Source organism: Marmota marmota, unplaced genomic scaffold, assembly GCF_001458135.2.
Source record: "Marmota marmota marmota unplaced genomic scaffold, marMar, whole genome shotgun sequence".
Classification (NCBI taxonomy): domain Eukaryota; kingdom Metazoa; phylum Chordata; class Mammalia; order Rodentia; family Sciuridae; genus Marmota; species Marmota marmota.
Window position 1 is genome coordinate 26,568,610 of NW_025999900.1, and position 18,392 is coordinate 26,587,001.

The 18,392-nt window shown below is 35.9% G+C and overlaps 1 protein-coding gene across 1 annotated transcript in view; it reads right to left on the reverse strand.

Annotated features, from left to right (window-relative positions):
• Akap6 (A-kinase anchoring protein 6) overlaps positions 1-18,392 on the reverse strand; it is a 516,193-nt gene that overhangs the window by 103,723 nt on the left and 394,078 nt on the right. The window contains exon 10 of the mRNA XM_048798442.1: positions 14,775-14,931. Coding sequence (XP_048654399.1) covers positions 14,775-14,931 — 157 coding nt within the window. The remainder of the gene's footprint in view (positions 1-14,774; positions 14,932-18,392) is intronic.

The window sequence follows — 18,392 nt, forward strand, 5'->3', positions numbered from 1 at the left end:
ATAAGAAGACATTCAGGGCAAGGAGAGTTGTTAAACATTTTAATGGGAGGTTGTGGAATTCCCTCTGGAAAGATTTTTTTAATGGAGGACAAATTTTCTCCTATCTGGAATGGATAAAAAAAAAGACCAATCCTTGAAAGAAAGGAAATGAAATGAAGGTGCTTTGGAGGTCACTTATAGTTCTGAAACTCCACTGAAATTCTTATTTTCCACAGAACGAAGTAACTGCACAAAACCTCTAAGAAATTTGGAATATTCAAGAGAAAAGAATCAGTAACCAGGTAATTCAATTCAGAAAGTATTTACTGAGTGCCAAATATTACCTGTTCCTGGGGGGATGTTCACTCTAGTAGGGCACAGGTCTGAACAGCAGGGTGGACAATGGACAGGGAACACAATTATTTCCCTCAGTTAAAACTCTAAAACAAACAAACAAAAACCTTTTGTGCTCCAATCAGGTTTCTGGAACTATTTCCTGAACTTGTGAGCTCAAAACTCCCACAAGCGCTGGCTGTCACATGAGATTTCTGGCATTACTCATGGTATCCCTGGATCTTTTTATAAACAGAAAAGGCTTCTGACAGTGTTTTCATACTTTATTTCTTTTTCTAACCCAAACTTGGACGGATGGAGCTTTGTGAAACTATCATCAAAACATGGATTACAAAACGCTAGCCAAATCTGAATTCTTCTGCTATATTTTAACGTTGTAGAAAAAAGATTTCAATTAGCTCAACTTGACAGATTCATTTATACTTCAACTTTAGTGAATATGAGGATTTTTTGCTCATGGTCTATAAGACAATCAGTGTTTCACAAAATGGGTGTTTAGAACAACCAGGCAGATGACAGTAAAAAGAGAAAAACAAAATCGTACAGACAGGAATGTTTTTCATGTATGTTTTTAAATCTCAGGGTGTCCTAGCTGATGAAAGCTGAGGAGGAAGGACAAAGTTCAGTGGGAAGACAGTAAGCCCCAAAGGATGTCAAGGTAGACACATACAGGGCCAAGGAATGAATTCATTATAAATCTTTATCAAATTCTAACTTTACATGGTGTGTCTTTTAATCTAATCTTAACTGATTAAAATAATGAAAATTCAGAACTGTTAAGTAAAAAATATAAATATCCATATATATGGATTATTTTTAAAAAGTTTGAATAGTACAAACTTTTTTAATTTAAAGTTTTTATTAGTTGTTGATGCATCTTTATTTGTTTAGTTATATATGGTGCTGAGAATTGAACCCACACATGCTAGGCGCTAAGCACTCTCCCACTGAGTTATAGCCTAAGCCCAAGTATTAACATTTTTGTAAAAGAAAATGTGAAAGTTTTAAAAGCATATTTCAGCCCTCTCTTGGCATTATAGCAGTGAAGTTTAGATTTTAAGTTTTCACATTCTGAATTAGCTAAGCTTTGGAAAGGTGAATTATTCTTTTAAACTCTACACTACACACACACCATGATGAACCTGGATTAAAGAGTTAGCCCAAGTCCAAGTTCCTTATTGTATTTCTTACTCTCTCCGTGACTACATTTTTAGAAACACACATTCACCTCAAGTCAAGTCTAATTTTCTGCAATGGATATGCCAATAAGCTGTCCTGTACAAGAAGAAATTGTGTTGGTATACCTACAGTTTCTAATGACTATTCATGTTCACCTATATTCATTGTTTGATTTTTAGGTCTCACATTTGCATGGGGCATGTTATCCTCATATCTATAAATAATCATACTGGTATGTATCTAAATAATCAAGAATATATCAGAGGATGTTATCATTTGAGAGGTCAGAGATTATTCATAGAATGATCATGATCAGTTGGACATTCTTGTACCATTTGTCTCACATATGGGGCATATTTGTCCTTCCCTTTGCCTCTGCTTCTTCCTATTCTCTCTTTCTCCTCAATATCAGCCTGGCCAAATCTGAGTGCTCTGAGTATTAAGAACCATCCTTACTGTACTTGTTTTTTTCAAGAAGAAAGATTTTTGTTTTTATTTTATTATATGTAATACAAAAGGCCATAAAGTTTTATACTCAATTACCATAGAAAGAAAGTAGGATTATTTTCCTGAAAAAGTAATAAAATTATAGTAAAGTTCTAATTAATAGAGTTTAATTATAATAATTAAATTTTTAGTGAATGGGGTTTGATATAATATAATCCTCAAAATATACTGAGTTTTTATTGTGCCAGGCAGTGTGGTGGGAACTAGATCTATATCAATAAACTATAAAGACACAAGCCTTCCCACCTTGGAAAGTGGAATCTAACAAAAATTGTAAATATTCATTTTCAAATTTGGTCAACAAAGTCCAAATCTATCATCATTATTTAAAAACCCGCTTTTAATTAATAACAAAGTACTCACAGCTTAATTATCCTCAAGGAGGGCTTTCTCACAGAGGCACTTCTGAGTATAGAAAGGGGTACTATTATTGTAATGAAGGTAGCAAAATCTAATATGCCAAAATTTATAGCATAGAAACGCTCCAGACTGAAACTTGGCATACATGAAATAATTTTGCATAGTTATTTATATATGCATGATTTAAATGTCTTGGGACTACCAGCATATCTGATCCAAGGAATCTGGCTTCATCCCCATTCAATTCTGATGAAAAATTTTGTAAAATTAAACGCACACATTTACATGTATGTGTACACATGTAAATGCATGTGCAAAAACATATTCATGTGTGTACTTTCACAAATTTCTGTTTTTAGTGGCTAACATGACAAAGGGAATATCAAAAATCATAAATTTTCTTATACAAATGTCTACAAGCATATGGAATCTAAGTTAGAAAAACAACTGAAATAGTAAATTCAGATGGGTTTCAGGAGTGTATAGATATCCTTCTGGAGAAAAATCTCTCTGTACAAGAAAGTTTAGAGGAAAATTGAAATCAACCCTCAAACAATAAAGGTATTAGTCTAGCTGGCTCTTTCCTAACTTGTGAAAAAGAAATATGTATGTGTATATATGTGTTTTGTGTCTTATGTAAATGAATTAAGGTTCAGCAGGAATACTACTCCTTCCTTCTTAGCTTACCCCAGTGTGCCTCATTAGGGATAGAGTGTCACAGAAGTGCCTAGTTTAAGAATGTATGAGCTTGACAAATGCCCACATTATTAAAAATATGCTTGTTTCTGAGAACTGAAATTGCTTCCTTGACAGGAGTGAAAATGGTTTTTTCTGCAAATGATATTCCTATAGAGTATCTCTCCATGGGGACTCTTCTTCAGTAACTTCTTTGGCAATAACTGGATCCATGAGGTTGAATCCTCCTAGGGCAATGCTGTCTTTAATGCATCTCCAAAAGAGCATATATTTTCAGCCTTAGCTTTCCTGAATCTGACAGAATATAGGAGGCCCCTGTGAGGCTCAACATAGCAAGGCTCCCTAGGATGTTGAGGTGCTTATGAAAGTTTGGTGGCTTTCACAAAACAGCCTGATGATTGGCTAAAGAGCCAACACAAGTCCATCATGTTTCTTTGCAGATGTACTATCTAAAATTTAGGAGCCTCTTCTATCTATCCAAGCACAAAAAGCGCATATAGAGGGAGGAAAAAAAATGTTCTTGCAAAAATTCTACCTGTTAGAGAAGAGGATATGAAGCAACAATGAGTAGGTAAGCATCATGTGAGAGAAAGGAAATGGGCATTAGAGCTAACCAGATTGAGTTCCAATTTGGACTTATTAGTTCTTATGGCAGTAATTGGTACAGTTAAATAAATATTTCTAGCTATCAGCCTTTCAGACACATGGCAGGGTTGCATTTCTTTACCATTTTGAAGTTGGTTAGAGCCATGTGATTCATTCTGGTCAATGATGTTGGGTATGTTGCAGTTTGGATCTGGACCATCCCCCAAAGGCTTACATGTTTAAGACTTTCTCTCCAATGCAGCAACATCCAGAAGTGGGACTTTGGGGAAGTCATTGAATCATGAGGGCTTGAATCAGTGTAATAATTCATTGATGGGTTTATAATTTGATGACATTATTGGGAGGAAGTGTGAACTAAAAGACATGGGGCCTACTTGATGGAAGTAGCACTGGGGGCATGCCCTAAAAGGTTACATGTAGTCCCCAGTCCCTCCCCAACTGCCCAGCTCTCTCTTTCCCAGCCACCATAAAGGTGAGTAGCTTTGCTCCCTCATGCTCTTCTACCACAGTACACTGCCTCACTATAGGATCCAAAATCATAATGAGCCCAGACACAATGGAGTCAGCTGACTATAGACTGAAAGCTCTAAAACAATTCACCAAAATAAATCTTTCCTTGAGTTATTTTTCTTAGGTATTTTTTCACAGAGATGAAAAGCTGATCAACTTGGGTGGAAGTGACTTGGGTCTCCTCCAGGTGGAAGGATTAATGGCCAGAATGAGACCCCTCAGAAATCCTTTTACTCTTTGCCACAGTGAGGGAATATTTAAGAAGGTGGCTACTGTGTAAGTCTAAGTAGTGAAGTGAAGACAATGCCAAGACGAACCAAGAGCCAACTTATGATGGACACGTAGAGAAATAAATCTTTGTGGCTTTAAGCTTCTGAGATTTTTTTTTTTTAAAGCTCAGCATACCCTAGACCAATAAGACTAAAAAACTAATTTTGTGTCTTTCAGGCTATCCACTTAACCTCTGTGTTTTAGGATCAGAATCTATAAACTAGGGGAAATAATCTAGGATCATTGTGAGCATTAACTAAGATAATGAGAATACAGATAGTAAGATTTGACCAATGTTAGTTTCTTTTTCTTTCCATCTTACTTCCACGCCAGAGTACACAAACACTCGCTCACATACGTACACATGAACACATTTCTATTTTTATCAAATGGTAGAAAAGATATCTGTTCTTAGTTCTTTTCCTGGATTTCTCTCAGTCTACTACCTTCCTTTTCCATGCTCTTCCATTTAAGTTAGATGTTAAGATTGGCATTTCATTCAATTATTGCTCTCCAACATTCCTCCATAAACTATCAGCATCTAATAGAGAGTATTCTTCTCTACTCCAAACAAATGACTCTTAAAGACAGGATTAAAGGCAGTATGGACATTTAGAAATGGAGATAGTTGGATTGAGGTATTTCTAACACTCCAAAAATCATGTCCCTTGGACATCAAAACCTATAAATCTACTTCCCTCTATAGACATGGTTGTGAGGTAAGGACAGAAGAGATAAGGTTAATGAGTTTATATGTGAAAGCATTGTGGTTGAGCTTATCCCCTCAGTGTTTACCCCCTATTCCAAACAGGTAGCAGAACTTCTGAAATAATGAAAACATTATCAAGGTAGCTTTTCTAGCCCTACCTTCTTTCCTTCTTTTTCTTTTTCCATTTTTTTTTTGAGAGAGAGAGACAGAGAGAATCTTTTTTTTTTTAATATTATTTTTTTTTAGCTCTCGGTGGAAACAACATCCTCCATTCTATCTTTATGTGGTGCTGAGGACGGAACCCAGCACCCCACACATGCCAGGTGAGTGCGCCACCGCTTGAGCCACATCCCAGCTCCTAGCCCTACCTTCTTTTTACTTCAGGAAAATACATGCATGGAATTCTAATAACTTGTAAAACTAGAATAATAAAGACAAAAGACTTGGATTCAGTAGCATATATATCTAATATATTTCCTTGTGGTTATGGTTACAATAATCAATGTCTTCCTAATGTAATTACATGGAACATTAATCCTAGTGTTTATCCTTCTTATATCAAGACCCCTTTGTCAATGAGGATACTTGGTTTTCATCTTTAAACTTTGGTACCATTCTCTTTTTTAAAACAAAATAAATAAAACCCAATTCGTATCATAGTAGTCTGTGAAGTTTAATCACATGTCATATTTTTCCCAGCTTCAAACCAAATAAGCCTAAATATAAACATAATCACTAAAGATAAGTAATTCAAAAATAGGAAATACTAATAAGTAGGTGGGAGACATTTCTATTAAGTTATTAACCAGAAATATATACACAGCATTGAGTAGTTCAAGATCCAAAGACAGCAGTGAACCAAGTGCTGTTTCTTATTGGGAATTTAAATGTTCCTCTAATCATCCTTTACAAATCAGAAAGAAATCTACAAATATCTGAGTCTAAAGCCAAAGCTCTCATCTTAATGAAGGAAGGAGCACTGTATTATGCCAATTTTATTAAGTAAAATTTTTTGAAAAGTTAAAGACGTAATTTTTTTTTGGTAATTTAATCCAAAATTTTATTAGTGAACTCTTAACGATTATTCCTGATCGCAATTAATAAAATTTCCATAGCAGGTCAACTCATTTAAGTGCAACCTGTAATCATTTGGACTTTAACATGATGGTTATTACTTATTACCCTGAAACCAAGCAGCACAATGAGATATTGATTACTTTTAACCTTTAGATCCAAGGATTCAAGAAAGGTCAGAAGAGGGGAACACTCTACTTCTCTCAGCTGGTAAATGGATAGCCTTCAGGAGAATTCAAATGATTCCCATTGGCCAGGTAGACCCAAGATTAGTTTATTTTCTGGGCTGACAGGAAATGATGAGACTTTTTAAATAGCAGCACATATTTAGTGAAATATTACATTTATATAACAAAGGGCCTCACATGTGCTTTACAATTCTGCCAGTCTCAGGCTGTGAGCCCTTTACCAAGTTTCGTTGGAGGCAGCATCTTTGTTGGAATGAGATATTAAACACAGTACCTTTTATTAGAATGAAGTCATTTCATCAGACTTAAGGTCTCTTGGTAGGTTCCCAAAGGTTGAATACAATTATTGGTAACTGTTGGTCACTCACATGTCTTTTGGTTTCCCTTTTCCATGATAGCATTTAGAAGTATTTTTCACTTTTGTGCTACTGAAAAGCAAGGAGTTCTAGGCAGGGTCCCGTGGAATCGCAGGTAAGAGAAATATAACTGTTATGTGTTAGATTAATTTGCAGAACACTTGGCATTATTATTGCCAAGTCGTCAAATTGTTCCAAGTTGTTCCGGAAGATTGTTATTAATAGTATGTTTTCTGAGGAAAGTTCTGTCTACTTTTGGAACTGCATTTCTGTTGCCAAGGAAACTCCTTTAAGCAGAGTTTTCTAGGAGCACACTGCTGCTTTTGTTTGCCAGTGTCCTATTCATATCATCTAAGTAAGCATTTTACATGCACTAGCCTTCAGTCCCAAATGTTGAAGTTTTAGGCCATTTAAGTTGCTTTTTCAAACACAGCTAAATGCCTGTTATGATTTCCCTCTCTCCCTTCCTCCTAGCTTCTCACTTCATCCAAACACCCTCTGTCCCCACCTTCTGCCCACTCTCCCTCCAACATGACCAACTCTTACTATTCAAGGTTTATTTTTTTAAACAGTTGCATTAAAGCAGATAGTTTTCATAGTTTGATACATTAACTTTAATTTGAATAATAATTCCATAGGTTGTAGCATTAGTCCTTCAAGTGTTAATTATCTTTTCACTCTAAAATTAATGTAGTCATTTCCTACTGACTCCCCTACCCCATTTATTGAAGTGCTGAGGAAAACATGTCATTGAGTCCTGAGCCAGCCCTGTTGTTGTGATTAAGTTGGTCACATGGCCCATCTCTGCCAAAAGGAGGGCCCTGAGAAAAGGTGACAAAGACTGTGATTTCCTGTCAGCAAAGAGTACGACAGGGCTGTCTAGAAGTGATGCAAATGAGGGAACTTTCCCCACGGGCTTGTTTGATCCACTCCAGGCCAGAGCCGGCCAGGCCAGGGAGAGAGGGAGCAGCACAATGCTGCAGAGGCCAGCTCAGAGAGCCAACGCACCTTCCGGACAGTAGCTCACCCACTAGAGACAAAAACTGCTGGCGGGGCTTCCCTTCCTTGCCCCTCCATACACAGAGCCAACTATTTCTTGGCATCCTATTCTCTTAGCATCTTTTTTTTTTCTCCCTTCTTTTTAAAAAAGCGATTCAAATAGGAATTATAAAATCCAGCATGAAAGGCATTTCATGTGACATTCAGAAACCACGTTCATCTACCTTTTCTTTTCCTAAACAAACATTGGAGGATGTTTTACCCTCTCTCACACTAAAAAGAAAAGGAAAAGATAAATATATTCAAGTGTTCATACCATTGATTCATCAAAGCTCAAATTAGCATAACAGTTAATCTAAGGACTTTTGAACTTTAATAAAAATGGAACAACAAATTCATTTCTAGATAGTAGTAGAGAGAGCCTAGGTTTTTCCATTCTGATCACTTAAAATATGACTAGATAATGTTATTTGAAATATTATAATGATTATAAGCATATTCTTATCTTAATGGAGTTTTAATCTAACATACAATTAGGCTATACAATTAATCTCCTGGGAAAGAGGTAAAAATTATCATTAAGTTCTTGCACTTGATATATCTAGCACACTTTTACCTGGACTGCTTCAATAACTAATAATTTGTTTAATTTTGAACAATCAAGGTAGAGATGTAAAACTTGGTGCTGAAATTCCAATATAAGACCTAATTAACAGAATTTAACTTTTGATGCATATTTCTATTCTATATACTAATATATGAAAAAAGCCTAAAGTTAATGGATTTTTTTTTAAGGCTGGCTACTATAACCTGGACTATATAAAGCAGATAGCATTGAATTTTTAGAAGTTAAAGTTCTGTCACAAAGGTATCAAGACACATCTGAAATTATTTAGATCAATTCAGTCCAGAACAAAATGAAAGCAATCCATTCCAGAGGGTTGAAATTTGTGAATTTATAAAATATAGGCATAGCATGATTAATCTGTTTTCTATAATCAGTTCATAGCTATGACAACATCATTTTGGCATCAATAGTGATAAAATAAGAAGCCAATGATATCCCATTTATCTTCTTTTTACTCTATATTTCTTATTCTTCAAAATATCTAATCGTATTCCATACACATTTCTTTTAAAAGTAATGATGTTTGCCTTTAACACATACCCAAATTCTCTAGAGTAATATTTTCCTCTACTCCTTTAAAATTTATCCTTTCCTCTGATAACTATTTCTTTCTAAGCCAATTTTTCTTTCACTACTTAGTTTTTTAAATTTATTTGTATTTTTTAGCATTTTCTTACCTATTTGCCTATTCACCTGCTATTTTAATTCATTTCTGTGCTCTTTTCTGTTTGATTAACTCTGAATTAACTGATTTTAACTGCCCCCCCCCCCAATGCTTATAGTTCCCTCTCACTTTTCAAATATTCTCTTCTTTTCCAACATACAATGTTGACATCCTGTCTTTAATAATCCCACCTGGTCAAACTATCATTGAAAGGAGCCAACTTTTGGTGTGAGTTGTACTCAAAAGTCTCTGAATATTACCTGGCAATGGATACAGAGAAAAATATTTAGTTCATGTGCTAGAAGTATTATGGTTACACATTTACCTATAAGAACTATTCTGTTCAAAATTTGCCTGTTATATTATTCTAAGCTATATAAAAAGCCTAAAAATATTTTCATATCTAAATTTCAAAATAAAGTTAATTTTCTCAAAGGAAGTTATTATGCTTTTTTTCTCACAGAAAAAGTAAACTGTGTAACTGAGCACATTTCCCCCTTTGTTTTCATTATGAGGAAACTCAAACTTTAAGATCATCTTTATGGGCCATATAAGGCCTTACAGTCTATATGTAGACATATCAACTTTTCTCGCAGAAATAGCCTTTAATCTCTATATTTTCCCTAGTTCTGATTTGTTTGTTTGTTTGTTTTAGAAGGGGTCTTACTATGTTACCCAGGCTGTTCCTGAACACTTGGGCTCAAGCGATCCTCTTCTCTCAGCTGAGAATATGGGCATGCACCACTAGCTATATTCTTGAAATATTTTTATTATTTTCATGTGGATTCCTAATCTCAAATTCATAGCAAGGTAAAAATATATTTAATATGTTTAATAACCATTGTATTATGCAAAGTGAATGGTCCCTTTCCTTTCACACATAGGACATGTTTGTATACTACTTATATCTATGGAGGAACACACAGAAAACTTTCATTTTTCCCATAAAATGCAGAACCATATAAGTAACTAACCTTAAAATTAAATGTACAATTTTCAGTATAAGTTTCCTGCAATCATAAAGGTCTTAGTTGAAGTGGATACTTATTTCATACTATTTTTAAGCTTTAACTCCTTGGAAATCATATACTCTAATATTTTATTGATAAGGAACAGGTAAGGAATTCATTCAATAAACAAATATATAAATGTGTTGTTGTAATGAGCTTCATACCATCTGAAAACAATTCTTGTTTGATGAGAACAATAATTACCAGGAATCAACTTCTTAATTTGGCCCCTGAAATTAACTTTTGGACTCTGGAATCCCCTACCAACCCAGGATCACTAGGAGCTCTGCAATCTGTGCTCTGTAGGTAGCAGAGAACTGGCAGTACTACTCTGTGCATAGATAAGGAGCCCCTGAGAAGGCACTTCCTTAAAACACTACAAAGCCAGCTGTGATTGCCAGGGACCACATATATCACTGACAGCAGCCAGAAGCAGCCTGAGATACAATTCTCCAATCATTGATACTTCCAGGTCACTCAGTCTATAAAATTTATAGGATGGAGGAGGAGGTGATTGAGCTTCCCTGAGTCCAAGAATAATGCCACCTTTGATCTGTAGAAATGAAAAAATTGAGCTTTTCCTTTGCAAGTGGGTTTTAAATATTTCTCCATTAATAGTTAATGCACACACAGACTAGCAGAGTGACAGCTCCCTGTGATTATGAATTCTGGCTTTGTAACTCTAGTCCAAATAGGAGCTGAACTTTCAAAATCACAGTGGTTACTTTTGACAAATTAAATTGTCCTACTTAGGAAGGTAGAAAGAATGACGAGAAAGAAAGTGAGAGAGTGGGAGCAAATTATCCTTGGATGTGATCCACAGACTGAGGAAGGAAGAAATGAGAAAGGACGATGTTTATATTTTCTAGGATGACGATACTGCCAAAGTTTATTAGAAAATTGGTACAGAAAGTTACTATTCAGATACAGAGTACGACAGAGAGGGGGTAGGGAAGATGTTGGTAGTATAGTTCAACGTCTCCAAATTAGGAAGAAAATATATTTAAAAGAATGATTAATTTTTAATAAGAATTAAGTTGCTCTCAAAATCCTGTAGTTTAAAATTAATTAGGAAAAAGGTCTTAAACATCTAAAGATCGGAAAATAACAAGAAATAGTTTAAAGAGAATATGCTCTATACAGCTCAATGTAGTATTAAGATTTCTAAATATTATTTTTCTCTATGAGTTTCTATGTATTTTGCAGGCTTTGGGTAGGCAACAAGTGCTTCACTTAGGAGGTCTGCTGAATGGATAGTCTGGGGTATTTATCTGTAGTTCCATATCTAGGAGTTAAGGTCATTTGATTTTCTAGCAGAGACAAGAATATAAAAATAGATAGTCAAGAAAATAATACACAATGCCAAAAATAGCAAATAAGCTTTACTTTCTGTGACCAGTAGAAAATCTTATTAGATTTTTTTTAACATGACATTTCTAAATGTATACCTTGGGGGATCAACTTGGGACTGTACACATACATAGACATGGGTCTAGACATAAGGATCAGTGCCAGAAAAGGAGTTGGATGATGAAATACAGTAACCCAGGAAGAGCACAAAGGTTCCAATGCAGTAAGAGCAGGATTGATGATTCAGTCCTAGCTCATAGTTTCCTGAAGATTTTTCCATCGTTTGCTTAGCTGAAGATCTCCCTTAAAAGTTTCACCATCATTCTTTCACTTATATCAGGTATCAGCAGCTTCATTTCTAATTGTAAATTATTTTTTTCCTTTTCATGCTGGGGATTGAACACAGGGCCTTAACTCATGCCAGACAAGTGCTCTGCCATTTAGCTATATCTCTAATCCCTTAATTTTTTTTTAATTCAACAACTATTAGCTCAGTATCAACTATATAGAGTTCATATGTATAGAATACAAGTGCAAGGCATTTGTGTTGGTGTTAAAAAGTATTTTATGAAGTGAAGATGATATAAATAGGTTAGGATGAACTGGAAATGCTGTGAAATGGGTTTGGGTCCTGTTGAGTTGTGACAATGACTGGGAAACATGACTAGAAAATATTCTGTAGTACAAGGGATGGTACTACAAACTGATAAAAAGTTGCCTTAAACATCAATGATTTTGGGGCTAGGGTTGGGGCTCAGTGGTAGAGTGCTCGCCTAGTGTGGGTGAGGCACTAAGTTCGAACCTCAGCACCACGTAAAAATAAATAAATAAAAATAAAGGCATTATGTCCACTTACAACTGAAAAAAAACCTTAAAAAATCAATGATGCTCTTTCTTTTAAAATAACTTCTTTTTTGAAAAAAAATAGTTGTAATGGACATAATAACTTTATTCTATCTATCTATCTATCTATCTATCTATCTATCTATCTATCTATTTGATGCTGAAGATAGAACCCAGTGCCTCAGATGTGTTAGGCAAGCGCTCTATCCCTTAGCCACAAACCCAGCTCCTCAATTATGCTCTTAATAAGAAATGTTGATCAAACATGTATATATTTGGAGGCCAACAAACATGATGATTAAAGATAGTTAAGGCAGTCTCAAATGGTATTTAAAACCTAGGAAGGCCTGGGGACCAATTGAGAAGCTTTACTCCTTCAGGGGTCTCTTTGATCAATAGGCTACAAATTCCCCTCCCCCAAGTCATCAGTTTAGCTGATTCCTGGAAAAGCAGATTTAAACAGAGGAATGGGATATTGAAAATGTTGACCTAACCTGGGAATCCCTGGGGATTCTTTGGGAAGAACTGAAATTAATTCTCTTCAATCAGTTTTTCTAATTCAGGAGGCACCCTACGTTCTATATGAGTCCTGAGTCTATATCCTCAGGATTGCTTTGGAGGTTTCCAAAACTCTGGAATATTTTCTGGGCTCTCATAGAGAAAGATAGTACAGACTTGTAGTATCTGCCCTTGGTTTCTAACTCAATCTTTGATTTTGCTTATAACTCAAAGAAAAGTTAGTGCTGGTCTATGTTGAGCACCTCAAAGCAGAACGATGGTGACAGGACATGAGTCACAAATGAAAAAAACATAGTATAGAAACTCTCTGGAAAAATACTATACCCCAGAAGCACTGAGTGGGTGGAATAATGGCCTTCAATGTGGCAGAATAGGAATTCTCAGGCAAAGCACTTACAAGGAAACCACAAGAAAAAGAAGACTGCACTTTTTGTTCAATGATTTCCTATTAATTGTGATGTAAATTATATGAATGTGATTTTGACAAAGAATAGTACTGTTTCTGAAAAAATAGTGGCATATATGCAAAATACAAAATGCATCAAGAAGAAATGTTATTTGGCATCATGAGTGCAATAATTTCTGAGACAATGGCTTAGGAATAAAATATTTTTCTATCACTAAATTAATATATATTTATAAGCATTTTATATGTAATTCCTGATCCTGACATGAAATGTGAAATTACCTAGCTTTACTCTAACAATATGTTATGCCAGAAGATGCATTGGATAGCTTTGTTATTAATGTGGACAGTTATCCATACAGGACACAGCTAACAGTCAACAAACTTAATCAATGTTGGACAGAATTCTTTAGAGGGTTAAGTGTCCCCATGTGCTGAGTCCTTGGGGAGCTTATATTTTCTCTTAACTAAGGTGATTCCCAAGGGACACTAATTAAAGTCAACCAGACTCTTGAAAAGTATAAATATCTCTATTTAGAGGAGGCACACATTAAAATATATTATTAAAGAAAGGTAACTTAGAATACTAAAACTGGAGAAGAAAGAAGACAACTTTTATTTGACCTTGAATGTACTTCTTATTCTATAAGAAAATTTGAAAAGCTAGAGGGTAGTTGTTTCTTGTCATTATACTGTTGCTGATTCTGTGGTTAGTTATTAATTTTATTTTTTATGATTCACAATCTGCTCTTTGAAATATGCCATATGCTCAAAGCAATTCAAGGATGACAACTGTCAGAATTACTCCAATAAAAATTGCCTAAATGAGGAAGATTTACTGCAGTCTGATATTTCAGTGGAAAGTCCCTCTTCTTTCTCTGACAGCTTTTTCAGGCACTGTGAATCTTGCAACCATTTTTTCAGTCAAAATCACTATGGTTGTTTTGTACGAACTTCTAAGACTATTTAAATTGAACTGGTAAAACATATTAGGCTAAGGGTGAATTAGCAGACACAGAAACAATATAGATAGTTATCAGATGGATTGCCTGCAATCAATATGTGGGTTCTAAACCAGTTTTCTTAAATCACATGAAAATGTATTGAATTAATATGACCATGTCTTCTCTATGTATCACTAATGAACATTAAATTGGATGAGCTCCATACTATGTCAATAACAAACCAAACTGAAGGCAAATTTCTTTTTTTCTCAGGAAAGATCTGAGAGGTGGAAAGAATCCACCTGAGTGCTCCAATCAAAATACATTTTGTTAAATGTTACCAGTCCATTTATCCTTCGTTTTGTTTTAGTTTATTTATTAATGCAGTTTCATTTATTGCTATTCATCTTGAAGATAAATCTTTGTCCTTCCATAGAATTACACCAAATAGAATGTGATAAAGGGAACTTTCTTGCAATTATGATGTCGGTGCAGCCTGTCAGCACACAAGGGATGGAAATGAGTTTGGGGACAGGGAAGGGAATTCTAATAGACACCATGATACATACAATGAACGCAAAGATATCCTGTGAGAGAGAGACTTGTCAGGCTAATCAGATCTTCCACAGCAAGGTAAAGGTAGGAAGGGTAGCTCTAACCTTGTAAAGATGCTGCTGCTGCTCCTCTGACATCATCAGGTCGTGGCTGTCCATCACGAGGGACTCCATGTCAATCAGCCAATCCCAGAGCTCCTGATATTCTGAATCAAAGTCCAGAAGCCTGAAGATAAGGCACAAAATGTATTATGCATAAATACAGTGTAGTTGTTAAAATCTCATATTAGAATAATATATTCTTGAAAAATCATGATGTTCCTAGGTGATACCTATAAAAAAGAGAAGGGAAAAATTCTGTGTGGTTACACAGTGGACAAAATAGGAACTCAAGGCTGTACCACTGACATCTCTAGATTCTAAAATGAAACATGTAATTCCAATGCTCATACCTGAGACATGTCATGGTTATTTCCATCTTTCTGAAGGTTTGTAGCACATGAACAAAATGACCATGACCATGTCTTTGAAAAAGAATATTGCCATTTAACAGACTGAGAAACAGAGGATCAGTGATTTGTTGACAGTTTCATGGTCCAGAAATTTGGGTAAGAACAACACCTTCAAAATTTGAAACACTTTCCCATCTACTAGATTTTCCATAGATAATGCATCTCAATAAATTTATGATTAAGAATATTGACTTATATTTCTACAGTGATAATAAGATATTATCAGATCCCAAATGTTTATTTCACTGGAAAATGACTCAATCACTTATCTGTCCTTCTGCTGTCTATCTGCCTATCTCTGCAAATATATATCCTATACTTATTGTCATGGATGAGTAGCCAGCATTTCAACTTAACACTCAGAGATAGGCTTGAGTGACTCTGGTAAGCCAGTGAGAACCAGTGGCAGATCCAGTATTAGACAGGTGTTCCCCACAGACATGTAGGAAACAAAGGTAAGGACAGGAAGTCAAAACAATGAATCTTTGAATAGCCAGTAATCATTAAAATTCAAAGGAGGATCACTATGGTTTTCAACAAAATAAATCATTAGAATAAGGAGCTTAACAGGATTAATGTGATTCTCTATTGAAAGCCTGGTGAATAAGTAAAGCCCAGATTCTTCTAAAACACTGTGATCAGAAAATGAAAATTCAGGATGAAAAACTATGACTTTTTCTATCCCCACCCCAAATCCTCCTCCTAAAAGAAGTACTACAGTTTTATCAAACAGTAACTGAGCAAAACGCTATCGGTACTAATGCAGCAGGAGCCTCAGGTAGGAATTTCGATTTATCAGTTGAATATTGAATAACTACCTTGTTCCTTTCTCTATATATGTTAGACTACTTTATAAAAAATGACTCTCCACTTCTAATAACTTATAGTTTACCTTAATAGATCTGTCAAAAAATTAAGATGTGCCTGGTGATAGGGAAACTGGATCTGGAACTGTCTATTTTATTTTAATTATTTACCATCAAATAAAGATCCTTGGCCAGGAACATAAGCACCCAAGGAAAGGGTGGCTAACATATTGAATTGATCCATAAGTGTTTATTAAATGCCAATGCTAGGTATAGATAATGTTGTCATAACCTTTATTAAGGCTATGGTAGCCTAGAGCAATGTTTTTCAGACTTAAATATGTACATGGAACAACTGAGAATCTTACTGAAATGAAGGTACTGATTCTGTAGTTGGGGGTGGGGAAAGCTTGTGATTTTGTGTTTCTAATAAGTGTTGGCAATGTTGTTGACCCAGAGACCAACCACACTTTGAGTAGCAAGGACTTCTAGTATCCAAGTGAAATCTGAACTAGTTCTCTGTTTCAAAATACTACAATAGCAGCAGCAGCAGCAGCAACAACAACAAAACCAATCACTATAATGTGGCAAATAAACCACCAGTCTTTCTTTATTAGTGCTATGACTAATAAGGAGTGACTAATAAGCATTTGCTGACACAACAGGTTTAACCATTTAGAAATGCCTCCTGAATTATGGTCACCATTTCTCTTGCTTCTCACCTTCCCATATTTGAACCATAAAGACACGGGAAAAGTGAAATGGCACCCACAAAATTAGAAAAGTATGATCGGGAGGAATATTAAAAGTAAAGGGAAAAGCTCACTCTTTTTAATTCAGTGGACTTGGAGAATAAGAAGGCAATGAAGGCAGGAGGAACAGGTACTCTAATGTGTATCCTCTCCTCTTTGCTGAAGATTTAGAGGGGAAAGCCAAAAGCACAAAAATGTCAGCTGCACTTCCTACTTGGAACTCTAGGGTGAGATTACTCTATAGGATGTCCTTACAATAAAGTGGAGTAGAGATGTTATAGTTAGAGCATGGGAAAGCATTTTGGTTAGGACTACCTTTGCAACTGAGAAACTAATGTGACTCCATTTTTGAGAAACCAGCCTCTACCTCAGAGCAAAGCCTGTCCAAGGAAGGGGGCATGACCCTGGTCCTTGGAAAAACCCACAGAGCACTCCTGGGCACATAGCCACCCTGCTGAGTTGTTTGTCTATAAATAACAGGAGAGGTCTGTGGCACCAGGTGTCCCAGACTCAGTTAGGCTAGGTGAAGACCCATAGCAACCTCCAATCATTATGAGACAGGGAAAATACCTGGAATGCCAGATGACCCCCAAGTAGTTTATGGTGGTTGATAACATGTTGGGAAACCATGTAGTTTAGCATGTACACCCCTGGTGGCCTAAACCAATCAGTTCAAACGAATCCCTCTCTTGTACTAACCAATCACCCTACCCAACTTGTTCTAACCAGTGAATGTGCTAATCAATGTTAAGAGTTGTTGTTTGACTTTCCCATGGTATGGAATGATTTGCTGTGTGATGTTGTGACGCATAGAGTATCCCCCCAAAACCTATAAAATCTCACTGAACAAAGGACCGCTGTGTCAGGAACGGTTGTGAGTCCAGGCTTGAGTTTGCAATAAAGATTCTTGTGTGATTGCATTGGATTCGGCCCCTGGAGATCTATTGGGGTCCCACGAATCTGGCATAATACCACCATTCTCTGATTCCCCCAAGGAAAGACTCCAAGATTCCTAAAAGTTCACCTGGTAAAACTGTCAGAGGCATTGCCATGGCAGCAAAAGCACAAAAACCAAGGACAATCAGGTAGTCTTTGTAGCTAGACCTCAAGAGAGCTGGGAGGGCCAGTGAGGGCTGAGATGTAGCTTGGTCAGGAAAAGATTCCACTGGGGCCTAACTGAGCAAGAGATAACAAAAACTGGACCAGCCACAGCCCTCTACCTTATATGCCCGCATAAGACCCATTTCAACAAATCCATTAGCCTGTACCCAAGCACAGTGTTAAACTAGGGGATCTGAAAGTACCCCAGAACCACAAAGTCATATGAACACCTATTTGCTCAGATATCATCTTGGAGAAAAGAATGAAGAGGAACAGGAAATCTGAAAAAATTGAGCATTATCTCAAGAAATTGTTCCTTAGAGAGATTATTCTCTACAGAGAATGATAATTAATTAGAGAAGTAATCATGTGTTTAAGAGCCTGAACTCTGAACTTTATATTATTGTTGTAGGGATTAAACCCAGGGATGCTTTACCACTTAGCTATATTCCCAGCCCATTTTATTATTACTCTTATTTGTTTTGAGACAGTATCTTGCTAAGTTGCTCAGGGCCT